This window comes from Leuresthes tenuis, unplaced genomic scaffold (assembly GCF_036924035.1).
Source record: "Leuresthes tenuis unplaced genomic scaffold, fLeuTen1.0.hap1 SCAF_14, whole genome shotgun sequence".
NCBI classification, from domain to species: Eukaryota; Metazoa; Chordata; class Actinopteri; order Atheriniformes; family Atherinopsidae; genus Leuresthes; species Leuresthes tenuis.
In genome coordinates, this window is record NW_027325368.1 from 15397664 (window position 1) to 15417691 (window position 20028).

The following is a 20028-nucleotide window of genomic DNA, read 5'->3' on the forward strand; positions in this document are numbered from 1 at the left end:
ATTTTCTGTTGGAATCAATAACAAACCCAGTTAACATGAATGTTCCAAGATAAAGTGCCGTCCCTGTGCACACTGAAATATGATGAATGAGACTGAACTGGTGTATTTGACTGGTTATATACAACCACTGGTTTGTGATCACGACCCATTTTTGTGTCTAATATGATTTCCTCATTCTTCGACATTCCAGACTTGTTCTTCTAGCAGGAGAAATATATTCTAATACATCTACACACTTTATTCATTTCTGACAAATCATCTGGCCCAAGCAGCACAACCTTTCCCTTCCTTTCTCCCAATTCCTTCCCTCTCCTGCTGCCGTATGCTCCATTTGTCCTCCCCGCCACACAATGGTGGATAAGCTCGTTCTGAGCAGGAGATTCCTTCACACTAAAACCTGTCTGTGTGGATGGAACATTGCTTTCTGCCACCGTTTGCTTTGGACCAGTACTGGTGCTCGGAGATGGAGGGAGAGATGGAGGAATCCGATGAGTTCTGGCTGAGCTAAGCTAGCTTTGGGTTGAGGGAGATGGTGGAAAGAGTCAACCTAAATTTTGTCCATCATCTGCGTTTTCTGTGAGTTTCAGTATATCAGTCTGGGTCATCTCTCTAAAGATTCTGATATCTAATAAACTACAGGGGCATGCAGTGGATATGCATGTTGTAGCCCATTCAATTTCCTTGCCAGTTTTCCATAGATTTCTGAAACTGCTTGATATTACAGAATGTTCTTTTAAAGATTTTGTTTTTTTTTTCTTTTTACAGAAGAGATATATCAGTGTCAGTTAATGATCAATGTGCTACTCTTCTCTTTTAAAGTTCCTAATGAGACCAGCCAAACAATATTTGATTGGAAACTGTTGCATTTGGCATTAAAGTTTATCACAGCAATTCGGTCTCATCTCATGGAAAAGTGTGAAAAGGTCACAGTTCTGCTTAGAAAATTGCAGAAAACCTCCTGATTTCTCAGGCAGCCTGTATGCGCTGCACAGACTGTTGGGAGAACCTGCACCGGACTGACCAGAACAGCTCGCTGGCGTGCACTGTGAGAAGGAGACGAGATAAGTAGCTGAGGAGAAGTTTGCACAGACGAGGCAGAGAACACAACAGAAGCGAGGCCGAGTGAGGAGAACGCATTTTTAACAGCTGGGGCTGGAAATAAGCTTGCTCGCTTGCTCCAGCTCAAAAGAGATATTCTGTTTTTAAAATGTCTCTGTAACACCTGTGCAGGTATTACGGATGAAAATTAGCCTTTTGGCTAACTCTGGCACATTTCCAGTAATGTCTATTAATGTGGACATCCTTAATGTAAAACTGTGAAAGCCTTTAGCTCCAGGATCATCGGGCCAGTCTAACTCGGGAGTTTGCATTGGAAACTCACAGCAAGGCCAAGAAATGACCTGCGGCACTCTGCGAGCTGACCAGAAGCTTGCTTACCGTGGAAGCAACTAGCGCAGAAAGAGGGCTAACTGTGTTCAGTGGGTTTTGGGATGGTTACATCAACCACGTGGGTGTTGCAACTTTTGTTTCCCTTGAAGAAACTTTGTGATTTTCTTTTTTTTTAACAATGTAAATCAATAGAAATGGACTTGCAAAGTGTCATCTTTATTTCTGCCTTACACTTCAAAAATATCTCTCTCCTCTTCAGCTGAGCGAACTAACGAGGTCATCGTTGGAACGGACCAGCTGATGGAGATCTAGCTTTTTACAAAGATGTCACCGGGCGAGACGTCACCTCATTAACTGACTTGAGCAGCAAAAGCCAGAGAACATCTAATTCCACAGCTGACTGACCGCTCAGAAACCTGGACACTGCTAAACAGTTCACTCTCATGGTTTTTTTTTTTTGGTTTTTTTTTTTTTTTAATTCTGTCCAAATAAAGACAGATTGTCTTCAACTCATAATTCAGTGTGTTGGTGTTTTTGCTTACATCTTCCTTGGAATTACTTTCACACAATAAAGAAACAAGGTGGTTTTCTTCCTTTTGATTGGAACATTTTGACTGGAACCAGTCAAATCTTAGCAGTCATGTCACCATGCCGCCTATTATCAGATCATTACTGTCTCCTAACAGCAGTGTTCTTCACTCGTTTTACGCAGTTTCAGAGGGAGGCGCATGGGATCACACACGTTTGAATATTCGTAGGTGTTTGAACATGCACGCTGTGCAGCTGTGTGGACCAGAGAAGGAGAGAAAAAGCAGTGGGAGGGGTGACCACAATGGCGCGGGGGTTAAGTTTATTTGTACACAAAAATGGTGTATGTGTAGGCCCTGGACCACCCAGCTCGATCCTGTATCAGTTAACACCGACACCCCGCCCTCACGCACACTCACGAACACAGCAGAAGAGGAAACTGACTCGCGTCTGATGCTTTTCTTTCTTCTTTTTTTTTTTCTTCTCATATTCCCCCTTCTGCTCCCTTTGCTGTCAAGATTTATTGCATTCCGTCAGTGGAGTTTTTCTTAAATTACAGGTTTGAAGTTTCATAGTCATGAAGGAAGGAGATGAGGACAGTGGTGTCTGTGGGGATGCTTTGTGTGTCGGTCTGGGATTTACTGTCCTCTATTTCCTTTTTTTCCCCCTGTGGCCTGCCTTTAGTCATTCGGCATCTCTCGTGGCCTGATTATGTTGAAGTATTTGTAGATCCTGATGTGTTATCCATCTGATACTTTAACTATGTCATAGTCTTACAGTATATTACGGTTGTTGCTTGATCCGTACAAAGATAAAAAAATTAGATAGGCTTCACTGAATAATGCCAAGTATGGAATGAAATGGAATACACAAACTTATATTTTCATCCCCCTGATACTTAGTACAGCTTTATTGGGGCTTTTTGAGCGATATTGGATTTTATTCAACATATTGGTTTTCTTAAGGTGGGTTTTTTTTTTAGTTTTTTTTTTTACTTACACCAGCAGGTTGGTTTCTCTTCTGAGTGAGCACTTCACTGGTTTTGCACATTAAGTTTATTTATAATAGTTGGATGACTCACATAATGCTCAGTAATGATGTCAACCAGATGACTAAAAACATCTGATACTGAGAGAAGGAAGTAAAGGAGCTGCTCACATCACAGAAAATGAAAGAAAGCCCAAACAAAAGCTTCAGAAAAACGTAAGTTTAACAAGCAACAACAGTACTAGTGGCTGAATTCACAAAGGTCTGTGGTGACTCTTAAGTGTCACTCCAAAGTTGTTTATGTCCAACTATGTAGAAAACAAACAAAAAAAAACCATCTAGTGCACATATTTTGTTTGAGTTGGTATTGTATGGTATCAAGAATCACCACAGAGTCTAGTTAAATGCTGCAAGTTGTGATACAAATCAAGAAATCGTACTTTCACTTGATTGGTTTCCTCACAAGAGTGCATCCCTTGAGAGTTTGAAAGAAAGCGAATGCTTCATTTGGTCTTTAAGGCCCCGCCACAGAATCGGCCCATGCTGTGTTTACTGTCGTAGTGGCCTTAACCCACTGACTGAAACACTTGATGGTTCAGTGCTTTTCCATGGCCCTTCTTTTACCTGTGTTCAGCTACCATCACATGTTTAGTATTCACGGTTACACGCTTTTGTTTTCTGTCACTAAGCTTTTTTTAAAAACTGAAGTATGAATCACTGCCTCTCTTTTTTGGTATTACCTGCCAAGTTGTACTTCCGGGTTGCTTTCCCTCGCCCACCTTAAGCGTTTCATTCACGTCACGCACTTGTACTTGTATACTTTTGTCATTGGCAGAGATTTTGAGACTTGAAGCCCTCCCTCCCCTCCCCTCCCCCGCCATGTTAGGAGTGACCAAATAAGACATTTGTTACATGAGCTGTAAAGACATAAAAACAATAGCTAGGATTTACTTGGTCTGTGCTTCGGGTCTTTGGCTTCGTAGACTTTTTATTTTTGTTTTAAGCAATATTCCACTCTGACCTCCCTTCAACCGCATGATGAGATCTGGCTGCCGGGTGTGTTTGGCTAGAAGGTTGTATATTTGTACAAAGACCACAGAGTCTCTTCAACGCAACACCACCAAGGCTGCACCCGCCTTCAAGCACATGCATGTGTCTGCTTGTGGGTGTGTGGGTGTGTGTGTGTGTGTGTGCAGGCTCACCTTTATGTGTGGCAATTGTTAATCATAAAAACTCATCGACAACTCCTAACACTTCAGTGAGTGTGTGCACAGATGCATAAGCAAATGTGCATATCTGCAGATGTGGCGATCTGATGTCTTGGTGTCGGGTGGCCTTCGGATAGCCTTGTGGAAATGAAAAAAAAATTCATATAATCATGCGTCCCAAACAAACTGGTGGCACCAGTGAGAAAAGGAATGATGTGTAAAATAAAAACATTTTCTTGCGCAGATCGTCCAGGGAATCATTTGCGGTTGTACATTTTGTTGGCAGCACATGCCTGAAATATAAACTTGTGATTTGACTTCGCCCCAAAGTTAATTTTTTTGTGAGGTGTCTTTGTGCACGAGTGTTATGAGTGAAACGTGTGCTTTTTTTTGTGAGTGTTTGCAGAGTGAAGAATGGAGACATTGAAGACATGGAAGTTGACAGAGTTCTAGGCAATGACTCAAAGTTGGGGAAGAGTCAAATGGTTGTCATCATTTGATGGTGTTAGTCAAGATAAATGCATTACATTACACTTCCAGACATGTTAAAGTGACACTATCTCATGTTACACTTGTGCCTCAAAACCACAGATTTATATAATAAAATACAGCTGGTTGGTTGGCAGTTTGAAGGGGAAGTTCACCCAAATCAAGTTAAAGCATATGCCCCACTTATATCTTGTAAAAGGCAACACTGCAGTTTCAGATTTTAGGGAAAACTAGAAGTTACTCTTGACAATCCAAATGTACTGCATGAACAGCAGTTGCTTTTATTGGAAGTACATCCTACGGATGTTGTGATGAAAACTGTCCAAAGCAAAGTCTGCTAAATGAGTTTGATAAAGCTGGGGGAGAAGAATTTGATCATCCTCTTTTTTTTAAATTTATGAAGTGAGACAAGGAATGAGGATTAACCAAACAAACCCTTCTAATGAGGTCTCGCCACTGAGCGCAGCGAACGACGTTTCTTCAGGGAAAAATTGAATCGAGCATACAAATGAGACCAAGTCTCTGTAGAACGAGCTGAATAAGGTAAGAAGAAGAAACTGTTGAGCGCTGTCACACCTGTTTCTTTCTGAGACATCCTCTCCCGATATGTGAAGTCTTGGTCTTACGGGGAAATCTAGAATAAGGAACCATAATGAGAGACGGCTTGACTGGATGGATGGAAGAGACAAATGTGTGATACACAGACATACGCAGATGCCCAGAGAGGTGGGGTGGAGTTTGAGCTCTGGGATGGGGGGGGGGGGGGGGGGGGGGGTGGTGGGGGGGGTTGCCTGAGTAGATGGGTGGCTTCATTGCTTGAGGGCTGATTGTGGGTGAGCAAAAGACACACACACAGAGCAAGCAGGCCACCCAAGTGGCAGTCAGTCAGAAACCTGCGTGTGTTTGCTGCTGACCCCTACACATTAGCACAACACTTCCTCAATTTGTCTTCTGTGTTCTCCAACCACAAATGAATTTCCTCCCTCCCTCTTTTTTTTTTTCGACACACTACCTTTCAAGATGCTGACACCCCCCACACCGCCGCCACCTCCACCATCAGCAAACGCACGCACATCCACACCAAAACCATCACGTCTCTAACCTAAACGTCTGAATACATGCACACAAACACCCTTTTTTTTACAAGCTTTAGTTGCTTATGTTGCTTGGCCAACAAAGAGTACGTGTGAAGACACAAATCCCGTATGGGATAAGAAGATCAGTGAAATGCCTTGGAAACACATACAGACATTTACACTAAGCCAGAAATTGCTGTCTCTCACTGCAGAGTCTGCTCTTTGTTAATTAACTTAACATTGAGTGACTGGTTGATTGAGATCAAGCCTTTTGTATTAATATCCCTCTAAGAGGCAACAGATTGACCTATTTTACACTCACAGGAGTCCTTTTCTTTCTAATCTTATTAGTTGGAGGGTTTGTGTGAAAATAGAAACAATTGGGTTGTTTCAAGTCATTTCAAACGAGCATTTCTTTCTGTCTGAAACATTCCGGTTTGCCTTTTGCTGTTTGTTTACAACCCCCCTTAAAATCCCCTTTTTATCTTTCATTTTACAACTGCACCAACAGAGATTTTGCTCTTGTATTATTCAAATAATAGTTTGAATACATCTAAAGTATATCTCGTGAAGATTGTGATTTGTTGATTGAAATTGTTCAGATGGAAGCTTTTTTTCATTATTTGCTCAAATATATACGCACGCTCCCTCTGACTGTCTTTTAAAGGCACAGGTCTAAGTTTGCATTACCACCTGCTAGTTGCATCTGACAATACCTCTGTTACAACCACACAAACAAAGACTTAAAGAAAAGTGTGTTTCTCTGTCTTTCTCTGTGTTCTGTGTGTTTTGCTCCAGAAAGGCAACCATTCATTACGATGACAAAGGGATAAAGAAATGCATTATCATAATTAATCTTGTGTGAGACTGTGGGTGGCAGCTTCGACTCTGCTCTGACTCTGACGGAGGTGTTCAATGCAGAAAGCCTCCCTTTTTACCCTTGCCTTGCCTTTTTACTGACATCTGCGAAATAGTAAAGCTGCGAAACCTCACATGAGGTTTCTCAATTATATGTAGAATGACTCTTTTTGTTGTTGTTGTATTCTTTGAATCAAATAGTAGATGTGAAAATGTTAAACCTTTTTTTTGCACTTTTGGTAAGATTTAGTTCTTTCATCAACCAGCACACAGCCAAATATTTTTTGTTGAGTCGTCGTGAAAGTCATTTTTTAAATGAATTTTTTTACATGAATTGTTTTCTGATATTTTCTCTTTATTTTCCGGGGATTGTTCTTAAATTGCCTCAGTCTTTTAAAGTGGATGAGGATGGTAATGCAAGGTGGAATCACAATAGACTGGAAGGTGTGCCCCAAGGTGAAAAACACGAAAACGTGATCGGCATCTAACCGATGGACATTTTGACTTTGGAAGCTGACAGTTGAAATATCTACAGAAAGATGTTGTTGTGTGTTCCGATTTATTGTGTTTTTTCAGGCGTTGTTGTGTTGTTTATTTTGTTACTGTGTTGTAGTTTGTCTAAATGACTTTTCATGTGAAATGTGGTGTGTTTTGTTGTGTTTTCTGTTTTGTTATTGTGTTTTTCAGCCCAGCACCATCATAAATTTTCCATCACTCATAGAAAAATTATGGAGCATGAACTATATTGAAAGTATCTAATATATATATCCCATATATATGTGGGAAATGTATGGAAAAGAGTGACCAAACTTTTGACTGGTACTGTATGAATACATACATATAATAATAGCTTGTTTTTCATCTCAGATTTCAGAAGTACAACTACTAACATTTGAAATCTCGCAATATAGCATGGAAAGGAAGAAATGCAGCTGTAAGCAGTCTCACAGCCTCTGTGTTAAAAAATATACACTTTTGGGGCCTGAACATCCTGCAACTCGGCTGCTGTGAGACGGCTGAGTGCCACAGTGGTTCCGTAGCTCTGCTTATAGCACATACAGAACCCTGGACTGACAGCAAGCCATGCATGGATGAACGGCTGGATGGATGGAGTCACCGGGGACAGATGAAATGGAGGAATGGAGATTGGGGGAGGGAGAGGGAAGAGCGGGATGGCAGTACCAGATGAAACAGAGAGGAAGATGAAGGTGCTAGGAGACAAAAAATCTGATCCTGACTGAAGAGTGGAGGGGATAAAAACGGGAAAGATGCAGCAGAAGGGGGGTATAAAGAGGAAGTGGGGAGAGAGAACATATGGGACAAAGGGTATGGAGAGGTGAAGGAGGGAGCGAGGGTTTTATGTTTGGAGGCCGGGTAGGTGTGATGGCAGATATCTGCAGCGCGCATGGTCATCTCAAATGGTTTATTTATCCAAGGCCTCCAGACCAGGCCTCGGACCTCCCTGAGTTTGTTAGGCTTGAAGGGGCCCCCTGCCACACAACCCAATTCCTCACATTCCACATTAGCTCCCATTTCCAGCTGTCTGTTTCCCTCTACCATCTAACCCGACCCAACCCAGTCCAGGAGAACCAGCTCCAGCGAAGTGGAGGAACAGGCCCCTCTGTGCCACTATGGCTGTGTGAGTGGGATCCATCCATTTACTGGAGGGATCAGTACATAGAAATGTATCAGCGTACTTCTACACTGTTTGGTGATGAGGTAATCGATGAAAAATGAATGAAGTTCAGTATGACAGTGATGGTGCAAAAAAAATGAAAATAAAAATCTGTTTTATTTCTTGTAAAACCGCAAAACTACATCTAAAGCAGAGATAACACCAAAAATGATGACGATTTAATATTTCTCAGGGTGTGGTTCCACACGGGATCTTAATACTTACATCATTGGTCATCGATAAAAGTCAGCATTACAACAATAAGGTAAAGTTTTAAAGACGTCAAATGAAGACAAAACTTTCACACAGAATTATTTTTATCCTGATCTATGAGAAGTTAGTTCATTTTTGAGCAAATAGTTAATGGTAACGCTAACCCTGGCCAATATGGTAACATATGTTTACTCTTAACACTAACTTTTATAACTCATGATAAGTCAGTTCGATGCTGGACTTGATTATTCAGCTGTGATTGGGATTATAATTGTAAATACTGTGAATAGCAGCAACAAAAGCTGCATATTTCAATCTATGTCCATCTATTACTGGAATTTGTATTCAGAGGCATTTAAAACAGAAAAAGAAAAAGCCTAAATTTAACAATAAGTCATTTGAGGCAGACCATGTTGGTCACTAAAGTTTTACCCTTTTTATATAATTTGCTATATGTCATGTTTTGGAATAAATGTACTAATGCTATTGAATATCATTACTACTGCTTAGCACTGTATAGACAATTACATATTTACAAATGTACATATGTGTATGTGTGTTTTCCGAAAAATGTTAAAATCTCTTACTGTTGCTGGAATTGTGTAACTCAAAATACACCTAAAAAAAGGAATTTAGTGATAAGGTTTCAGGTATTCAGAAAATCAAATAAATACCTAACTCGAAAACAACCCTACCACTAAAATTTCATGAATTGTGCCTTTTGTCTCGTGTTTTACTTTGAAAAAATCTGATCATTCTTTGAGTAAAAAAAATGTTGTACTGTATTTTATTGAATAAATTAAATACTGTCTTATTTATTCGAATAATAGTATATTTTTCTTGCAGTTTTATGTTGCAAAAGTAAGGAAAGGGACAAATTACCAAAATCTTTTTTCTGCTTTTTCTGCTCCCACATAAGTGCACACCACGGCAAGCATGAGCCACAGCCCCTGTGATATGAAAGTACGACAAATTCTCCTCTTCATCAGCCAGACGTCATGTAAACAGTGATGATGGATGTCACAGCTCAGCAGCAAACTGTGACACTGATCCTGCCGGCACCTCCATCTTCCTCGCAAACGGAACAAGCTTTGCAGCACCGTCACCTAGGTTCAAATTGCTTTACTTCAGCTTTGGATGGTTTTACAGTCACCCCAAGGGTCTCAAATTAGCACCGGCCACCTGACAAATGTTTCACACAGCAGCACAGGTTGGTGTTTAGGCTGGGAATGACTGCGTAATCTGTTCTTGTGTTTGTTCTGAACCCCCATGCAGACATGAGTGGGGCCAATGGGGGCTTACATTAGAAAATCACTGAGACACTAAATCTGAATTGAGAACCCTCTCTTTCTTCCTTTTTCTTTCTTTCTTTCTTTCATTCTTTCTTTCTTTCTTTCTTCCTTTTTCTTTCTTTCTTTCTTTCTTCCTTTTTCTTTCTTTCTTTCTTTCTTTCTCATTTTTCTTCATCACTCTGATGCAGAAAGGTGAACTGCTTTCTGAACCCATGAAATCATGCATGACAAAACATGGGAACCTTTCCAAAAGGCTCCACAGAGATAAGGCTGTCACACCGAACCAGGCAGTGCCAAGGTGTTGACAAAAAAGATGCATATGGAGAAAAAGTCCTCTACACACACACACATTTCTTTTTTTCTTTTTCTTTTTTACAGGATTGAGTGTTTAAGAAAGCTAATGAAGCCACTTTTGAGGTGAAGTTATAGCTGCTGGAGCAAAGAACTTCCTCCTGTTCCTCTCACAGCTGTCTGTAGCAAACTGCTATCACAGCAAAGACTCAAGTCTGGGTAAAAATGTCTGCTTTGGATGTTCTGCAACAAATGTGAGGCTCCAAAGCCTTCAAAACACGAGATGGCCTGGAGTGATATGAAAAGTGTTGAGAGATCTGTAATTCCCACATTCAAAAAAGAGGAAAAAAAATCACTTGTTTACATTCCTATGTGGAAAAGCTGAATTAACTTTTCTTCTCTCGCTGGCTGGCCTATGCTGATGAAACAGAAAAGCTGAAAATTGTTTGCGTGCATGCCTGTTTCTGTTACATCAATAGATGGCATGTGCGATTACTTCTGCAAACTGGAAGGCCAGGCCACTGGGAATAGCCTAGTGTTCAGAGAGCAAGTAAAAAGTCGGGCAGGCAGCAAGAGCAGCGTGCGCGAGAGTGCGCGCGCGTGTTTGAGGGTGTGTGCGAGCGTGCGCGGCCGTGCAGAGTTTATTGAAAGAGTTCCTCTCTCCCTCCTCCTCCTCCCCCTGGCCTCCTCCCCTCCCTCCAGCCCAGGCAGCAGCAGCCTGGGTGGTCCCCCTCTCTCTCCACTTTGGTGAGCTGTTGCTTAGCAGCTAATAATAGGCGATGTTTGCAAAGTAATTTGCCTCTTCCTTGGCCAATGGGAGCCGGAGCACTTTTCCATCAAACCTCCCTTTTCAGGATTTGCCGAGAGGCGAACTTCTCCAAATGTTACCGCTACGAGATCGAAGTTAGACTTGACACGGACGGCTCAGGCATAGGCTACTACTACTACTACTACTACTACTACAGCTACTACAACCCCTCTCTGAGACGTCGTTTCACAAACTCTCGGGACGAATGAAGACTGTGGGATCTAAACGGATTTCGGCGCATAATGTTGGGATGGAGTTTCGCGACTTGTTTGGCTCCATGGAAGAGTAGAAAACCTCATTTGTCGCCGGTGGTGCTGGATGCGCTCCACTTCTATGTTGGATTATTGTCGCTTTTTCTGAACTCGCAACGATTCAGTGTCGCATCGCTCTGCGTCTCGTTCACCCTCTTTGGACTATGGCCTCGGATCACGGGGTCCCAGGGGCCGGCGTCTTTGGAGATTTACCCCCGAGTTATACGCGCTCCCAGCCGCCTGCGAACCCAGACCAACTCCGGAGACCCAGCTACTGCCACGCTGCTTTCGCACTTAAACAGATCTCAAAGGTGATTCAACGCTCGCAGCATTCACGGGATTTACTAGAAAGGCAGATTTCATTCAGTCAGCAATTGTGAATGAAAAGTCTTCACAGCCAGCTCTTATTGTAGCTGTTATCTTATCCGGATTTTAGGGCGCATGTGGGAACAGAGTAGACTGAGACAGCAGCTCCTAAACCGGGGTTCGGGGGACCACTAGAGCTCCCCAAAGGGAGACGGCAGCCAAGTCACGATTAGAGCAGTTTAAATGTGTAAAATTGAAGGGAAACCGTAGAAACCGCCACCATATGATGGTATCGACAACATAAATGTTGTGTTTTGTGTGTCATGAGACAAACCAGACAGGCTGAAAGTCTGAGCTTGCATGACATTTCGGGAACCCTCTGGAATAACGTGATAACAGAAGACTGTGTTAACATTGCTGTTTGTTTGAATGGACATCGGCTTCTTATTCACTTGGGTTGCTGAAGGGAGTTAGTGGAGGTCTTGTTCTCTTATTTCCACTCGTGCTGTGCGTGTTTTTTTGGCTTTGTTCAGCCAGCGGAGAGCGCACTGGCCCGGGGTCTGTTTGGAAATGTGGTGGGTCCTGTAAAGGAATTCACTGATTGAGTTTGATCTGACAAAGCATCTTTGGACCGCCCGGATGCTTGGACGTGTTTCAGCACTGCTGAGAGAAACCACAACACCAGAGCAATGTCCTCTGCAGCAGTGACATTTGTAGCACGGAGAGATTTGGAGAGCTTTATTTCAAATTACAGGGAGAGGGTGTTGAAAGCACATAGTACAGGGTGATATACTCCGTTTATAAAACACTGTGTGTAGAATATCAGTTTTTTCACTCATGCGTAAAAAGACGTTGCTGAAAAGACTTTCTTTTGCATACTCCTCAAAAACAGAATTTAAAGTGTCTAATATAGATTGACACATCTTCCATCATAGTTTTCTGTAAGTTAGAGCTATGACTTTTAACTGTCATGGCAACAACTGCTGTCTTTAACTTATGGAGATTTTCTGAAATATGGTGCTTGATCAGGTGATGTTTGTCTTCATCTCCTTCGCTAATCTCTTTATAAACATTATCATCACAGCTGTGTCTTTTGATATTTGAAATGTGGGTTGTCAAGGTCATCCTGCGTGGACTAGATAGGTGATAAACTTGGGGCTCTAACAGGACTCAGCATGCACAAGATTGGTCAGCATGTGCGTCAAATCTGTGTTTGGCTCAATAGCAAAACCCGCGTTAGTTTTCATTTCTACAATCATGTTTTGGACTATCACTGACAAGAGAAACAGGCAGAAATACAGGATATGAAGCCTATTCAATGATGTTTTGCTCAGTGATGCATTGTTATGTGTAGTTATTTAATAATCATGTCCTTTTTCTCGCCCTCCCTCCTGCTTGAAATCCAGGGGAAGGCGGTAGGTCAGAAAGCTCCTCTGTGGATCCGGGCGAGGTTCCAGGCCTTTCTGTTCTCTCTGGGCTGCCGCATCCAGAGACACTGTGGGAAGGTCCTCTTTATTGGACTCTTAGTATTCGGGGCTCTGTCTGTGGGACTCCGAGTCGCATCCATCGAAACAAACATTGAGCAGCTATGGGTGGAAGGTGAGTTTAAAAGATCTCTCATTTTATACCGCTTGTGTTTGGGTCATCTGTGGTTGTGTGCATCACAACACCATTTCCTATAAGCTTTTCAGTTTGCCCCGATAGACTCTTCACCTATAGCATCATTTTGTGAGTTCACTGTAGGTCTGTTGCTGTCTCTGTGTGGACCTCTAAGTTCAGAATGCTGGGCTCATGGCAGCAGTTCTTTTCCACTAACAAGAGTTTGAATGACAATGGTGACTGGTGGCAAGATGCAGGGTGGCCAGTTTAGTGTCATCTTACTGCCATGGGATGGCACTAGGTGTTCAGTGACTGACACACTGGTTTGTCTGGCTGGAATCCTGTTGAGATCAGCATCAAAGATGTGTTGAGGTGATTTACTGATTTACTAGATTTGTCATAGATTCATCATTTTGTTACTTCTTTAGATGAAAATAAAAGTGAAAAATAAATAGTGGACACAGTATTGTTTTTTTGTTTTTTTACTGTGGGTAGAAACATGTTATACGGCCAGTGTTTGTAGTCTTCTTGACAGTTTCCAAGAAAGTCTTTTCCTGATAAATGGGAACGCATCACTGACCCTTTTACCTTAAAATGCTCTCTCTTCCTCTTCTGTTATCCAGAAACATACTTTTGCTTGTCATCGAGTCATGACTGTGGCTACAGGACAGTGCTGATCTTTCTCTTCCCCGTGTACTTTTGAGGTTTACGTTATCTGTACATTTTCAGAGGCAGAAGCACCTTTATTTGGTTTTTCACACTGGCCAAATTCCTTTTAAACCCCCAGGCTTTCAGTGCCGGGCCTGATCCCCGCAGCAGATGGACTGTGTGAATGGTTAGCCATCTTTGAGGGTCTGACCCCTCCCCCCTCTCAGCTCCCTGTGTGGTCCCTAACTATTCTTGGATTCCATTCAACAAGAGGCAAGCAGGCACCACCTCCCTACCTCCCCCCCCTCCTCGTTCTCTCCTCCTCACAAGAAGAAAAAATATAAGTGAATGCAGCTGAAGTTTACCCACCTGTTTTGCACGCTCTAAAAGCGCCACAGCAGTTGGTGAATATAAACAGACTCTATAGGGTTTTTTAAGCCCACCATGTCACAAGAGGACAGGGAACAGGCGGCTCCCACAGGACCTGTGTGGAGGTGTCGGAGAAGTCACACACTGCTGGTGTTGGGAGAAGTGTTGAGAGGCTGTACGCTTCACTTGCAAAGGAATTTAAATAAATTCCTTGATTAGGCTTGATTGAAAAGAAAAAAAAAAAGACAATTTTTCTGTAAATTAAATTATTAGTGTGAGGTGGAAGAAAAAGCCTGAATCAGGAACAAAAACAAGGAACAAGAGATTTGATTTCCACTGTTTCCATTTTCTTTGATTTCTTTGGTTAGTGTAAAGCTTCAGGATTAACTCATGAGCTAATTAGCTGAGCTGTCTCCTAAAGGAGATGTTTAGATGTTTGTGTGCCAGTTGTTTTGCTGTGGGATTCACAGAGTTGAACCAGGGGGGGCTGAAAGGGAACGCTGTGCCTTTAAGAGGCTGTGGCCATGTTTCTAAAGTTTCTGCCTGCCTTGTTTCCACCAATAGCCCATTGACAAAGCTGCTAGGGCCTCAATGGAGAGTAAAGTGGTTCGGTAACAAGGAGAGGTTAGTTCTCCCTCTGTCTTTCTTTCTTTCACACACACACACTCACACACAAACAACACACACTCATGCACCATTGCACATGAGCCAGAAAACAAGGAGGAGGAATGATGTGCTCAAAAAAAACCCAGCAGATTTCATATGAAGGGGCTCAAAATATTGTTCTGTCTCACTAATTAGTTTTTATTGAATGTTTATCTTTTCTATATGAGTGTATCCTAACTGAAAAAGAGGAAACGCATGTCTAATGTAAACACGTAAGTCAGCCTATCGACGCTGCAGCATAGAGAAAGTTTTTCCACATGTATCCTAATTTGTTCAGAGTAAACTAGTTGAGAATTGACACCGTATGTGTTAACACTCTGCCTCCAAGCTGTACGTGTTAGGAGCATATGCTTCCTATCATATATTCATAGTAGAAGCTGCCCCCACAGTTTTCACACATGCACCCACACACACAAACACGTACACTTGTCATCTTTGTCACCTTTGCCACGTTCAGCTCGCCTGGCCGTCTGTCTGCCTCCTTACTCTGTTCCCGTCTGTCTGCCTGTGCTTTGTGTGTGTGTCTGTTTATATTTCTACCTGTCTGCCTGCCTGCTCTGTGAAGTCAGGGCCACCAGGGCTTTTTTAATTGCTTCCTCCCTCCTACAGGACCAAAATACCGTGAAGCAGAGCAGTCTGCGTCTAGAAGTAGTAGACAGAGAGAGGGCGACATAATAGAAGACTGGAAAAGTTTTGGTCTTACTCCTTCTTACCTTCCTACCTTTATTCACATCCTTTTGTTTGACTGTAGAATTTCTACGCACACATGCAACTTGGAAGTTGAAGGATTAATCCTCAGTCCTGCACCTGTGTAGGTGAGACTAAAAGCCACAGTATCAGGGTGTTTAGTCTGCTAAGGGGATTAAGAACAGTTTCTGGCTCAGTCAAAGAGAGAATCGGAGACAGACATCACCCATCAAATGACTTTACACTCACATTTTAAATGTGGTTGTCAGCTTAAGACAACATAATCAAACAAATGCTATAATTATGTTGTATTCCTATATCCCTCCCATGTCTCTTATTTAGATAAACTTTGCACACTGCAAACATACTTGAGAGCATGAACTGTGGTGTGAAATGGGAAACGGTTTGTATTGTCCACAAGCAGAAAAGAGAGATCATAAAAAGAGGTGCAGGAAGAAGACAGGGATGAGAGGAGACAATAGGGGGTTGGGGCAGGAACAGAGTGGAGGGTTTATGGCTAGCTCACGCTTTTTTCTTTTGCTGGTATTTTTCCTGTCTCACTTGAACAAAGTCCTAGGAGAAAGTGTGTTCCTCCAAGAGAGGCTGCTTTCTTTAGTTTGAAAGTTTACTAGGATCTGATTATTCCTTCTCGCACTTTGTCTGAATACTTGTCTTTGGCCAACTCTTTCTGCTCTGGTTATTCTCTTTTTTTACAATGCTCCACTTGAAAAGCTTTTTTTGGGAAGGAGAGAAAAGAAATGGGCTGCACGTAGAAGAGGTGGTGTTTACTCTGACATCAACTAAACTCATCTTTCTTGGCAGGGTTTGGGTGAGGCATGACAGACATATACACAGACTCAAGCTGTCCAAATATGAGTGCAGCAAGACAGGGCCTTGCAGTTGCACCACATGTCCCATAAAAAGGCAGTGTAGAGAGAGGGAGGTAAAGAACATGCACACTTCACATGAGTATGAATGCATAGAGACTGAAGCGCTAGTTTAGCTTGCAGTGAAATTAGACAGGATATGAGGAGATCAACAAACTAGATTGATTAAAAGAAAGAAAAAGAGAGGCTGGTTGAGAAAAAACACCCCTGAGTTTGTGCAAATCAGCGAATACACACGTGGACATTTCGCAGTTTGGAGCACTTTCTCTAAACAAACCTCAGAGCTGCGCAGCAGGTAAATGCTATAATTCATTGGAGTGCACACAGCGCCCCAGTTCAGACAGAGAAAGGGAGCTCTATGAGGCATTATTGGAGGTGAATAGTGCGCGGTGGTGCCCCAGCTAGATAAATAAACTCCCAGCGTTCAGGGCCCAGGACCTCACTGGTAGAGAGAACAAACAAGACCAGAGTCAACCTGGGTCACTTCTAAATGTTTATTTCACCCCCTTCCCTCCATCGTTCAATCCAACACTACCTCATTCCATCCCCTTTTTCAGCATCCCCCAACACACTAAACTGGCAGAGCAGGACCACCCCCTAACAAATAAACACGGTGAACAGCAATAGATACATGCGCATATGACAGACACATGGGATTTGTTTAGACTGTAGAAGAAACCCATGGTCAGCTTTCCAACCGTCTTTTTAAAGTCTCAATTTCAAAAGCCGAAAAAACTAAAATCAGTCACATATTTATTGTCTTATGAGCATCGCATGTTTTACAGTGTTAAGAAAAAAGCACCTTCATACTATTATTTTGGTTCTAAATCTTTTATGAAATGGACATTGGACTGTCAGACTTATTGCTACATTGAAGGCAAGATCCTTAGAAAGGCTGCAAAGCAGCTGAAAACAGAATAATAAAACCTCAGTCGGTATAGTGCGGCACCCTTTCTGCTCTTGCTGAAGTGCAACCTTTGTCTCTGGTCTGGGTGAAATAAAGCGGCACCAGTCACCTTAGAGTTTGCACCATTTGCGTCTGTCTTTACACCGTGAAAGTATAAAAAAGTAAAGAGAGACAGAGAGCGAACATTTTCTTGGTACTTGGGAGGGAAAAAGGAATGCTTCTTCGGCCCAATAAATTCATTTCTCATCTGAATGAGACCAGCAACGTGGAAAAATTTTGCTTTTCAGGCAGGGATGAATGTATGTTTCAACCACACATTAAGCAGTATTAGCGGTCACTGGAGTGTCTAATGTGACTATTTTTCACAGTGGCCAACACTGCCCATGATTAGCATAATTAGCAGAGGCAAGCCTATACATATGGAAATAAAGTGCCTAAATGCCAACCCTGGTGGAAATTTATGTGTGGTGGCTAACACCACTGGCACATCTGAATAGAATGTAAGTGAAACTGATTTTTCATATGGTTTTTGCAATTTTATGCAGTTTTTAAGTTGTGACTGCAGGACATCAGTTTATGGGAGACCCACAGAATTTAAACAGACTGAGGTTGATTATGTTGTTTTTTTCCTCGTAATGCGGTGATTAAGAGTATCTCCCCAAATAAGACTGTCTTTGATGATTCCTGAACAGATACACTGTATTTCTATAGGCAAGATAGCAAGGTGCCAGCTTCTCTTTATTGCCCCTCGCCTCACCCTCCCACAGCCGACTCTGGCATTGTTTCACAGGCTGGGAAAGTTTTGGTCCATTTGCTTTTGTTGCAAAAAAGCTTTTTTATTTTATTCTGCTGTTTGTTGGGAAACATTTGAAAGAAATTACAGGGTTTGAATGACAAAAGGGTCTGCTTTCAGTCAGGAGCCATATTGAAGGATTGTATGGAGGAAAGGCCCATCTGCTTCAGGCAGCCCTCTTTAGGCGGTGCCATGGCTGGGGAACGCCATAAGACAGGGCTGTGCTTAGAACCCAAAGTGGGTCCTGATTCTGGTAGGTCCATGTATGACTAAAGGCTGAAGAGTATAATTATCTCGTATAATTAGCTAGTATAATTAATCTCTCATTTGGTTCCTTTTAAAAGAAATCTGAAAAACTAAAGGACCTCCATGGCGGTTAAGAATAAGTAATAATGATGGGATATTGTTGCTACTCTATGGTTGTCAGAACTCTTTTCCTCCTGAATCTATATATTATGAATGACATTTTTGAGTTGAAATCAGATGTGCATTCCCTCTCATGCTGACATGCTGTGTAAATGAGGAAACACGTCAAATGAAGTACCTAACCAGTGAAAGCATACATGTCACTTTCAGCCCTCTTCGTCTTGGGTCTTCCTCTGTAGCAGCGTGGGGCCTTTCAGAGGCCCCCCTAATCCAGCTAATCTACCAAACTGAAGTTTGAAGGCAGCCTGGTCTGACCTAGCATGGCCTGAACTGGGGCCAGGCCTGTAAAAAGCCAAGAAGACAGAGTGGAATAGAATAAAAACCTAAAAAGTGGTTTTGTCTCATCTGAGATTTGAGAAGCCACACGTTTTTACTGAACTAGGGGTTTCTGGGTGTTTGGCTCTTGGGGACGGAAGGGTCAGGTGGAGAGGAAATGAATGAAGTTGGTGGAGACAGGGTCCAGTGTTAACACCAATGTGCACACACACACAGGCATAAGAGCACATACATTCGGACAAATTTTACATTCATACACCCACAGCCACAAAATCTTGTCAGGACATTTTCGTTTGATACACACTTTTATTCGCCAGTGTCGTAACTGTCTTAAGAGCATATTTTGTGGTCAAGCTGGCAAAGACATTCGTATTTTGTACCCAACAGAGTCGAGTTCTTGGCTTAAATTTGTAAGACGATGGTCGAATTTCTCAACGAAAAGAAAACTGCGGATGCTTTAACCATTTTGTGTTAATTTCCCCCTTTCCTCCACGTTTGATCAACACAGACAAATATTTCATGTTTGAGAGTTGCACATGTAATAAAATGACCAGATGCAGGCGTGTTAAAACCCGGGTATTCACATTCAAAGGTGCTTTCTTCCCAGGGTGGGAAAATTTCCGGGAACTGTCTCTTTAAGGCTGTTTGGTGCTCAGGCTGAGTGGAGGGGGAGAGTAAGGGGGAGACTGAAAAAAAGAGAGTGAGAAAGAGACAGACATCAGAAAGAGGGAAGAAAAGAAGGAGAGAAACAAGAAAAGGTAGAGAAAAGAGAGAGATTCCTTACTGAGCGAGCGGTGAGATGAGCGGAGCAGTGGTGAACAGAGCTGCCGAGAAGCTCCGCAGAGTTGGGTGGTTGGGGCCGGACCAGGGGCTGAGGAGTGAAGGCGAGAAAGAGAGTAGAGAGAGGACCGGCTGCCTGGGTGGTCCAGATGGGAGGAACGAGACACAAATAGCTATAATTTACTTCAGGAGGCCTGTAATTACAGAGCCAGAGTCTCTTCGAGCCACCCAGTTCCTGTTGGGATCAAAACCCAGCGCTGCAGAGGTTAACATACAAAATGTCAAAAAAGGTTTAACAGATGTCAAAAAGGTCCACAAACGGAAAGGGTTCCATTTTGTAGAAGCCATTTTTGAATGAATATCTGTATTGGAGAAAAAAAATAACTGAGTGGTGTATGACAGTATGAAAATGACTGTAAATCATAAATGTCTAATATACTTCAGTCGTCAATGGCAATTTTTCCATCCGTAAGAGAAAAGTTTGACAATATTACTCATTTCACGTCTTTTTTTGTTGCGATTCCCTCAGAATAAAATCTTTATAAATACATTGATTTTACACATCTTGTTAGGGCTAGATTGACTGCAAATAAACAATCGGCCGGATATTCTCAAGTCC

General features: G+C 42.3%; 2 protein-coding genes across 2 annotated transcripts in view; both read left to right on the forward strand.

Annotated features, from left to right (window-relative positions):
- Positions 1-1879, forward strand: part of eif2b3 (eukaryotic translation initiation factor 2B, subunit 3 gamma) — a 28935-nt gene extending 27056 nt beyond the window's left edge. Inside the window, exon 12 of the mRNA XM_072364589.1 lies at positions 1649-1879. Within this exon, the coding sequence (XP_072220690.1) occupies positions 1649-1701 (53 nt within the window). The 3' untranslated portion in view covers positions 1702-1879. The remainder of the gene's footprint in view (positions 1-1648) is intronic.
- An 8862-nt stretch (positions 1880-10741) lies between these two features.
- Positions 10742-20028, forward strand: part of ptch2 (patched 2) — a 28016-nt gene continuing 18729 nt past the window's right edge. Inside the window, exons 1-2 of the mRNA XM_072363553.1 lie at positions 10742-11376; positions 12778-12970. Coding sequence (XP_072219654.1) covers positions 11230-11376; positions 12778-12970 — 340 coding nt within the window. The 5' untranslated portion in view covers positions 10742-11229. The remainder of the gene's footprint in view (positions 11377-12777; positions 12971-20028) is intronic.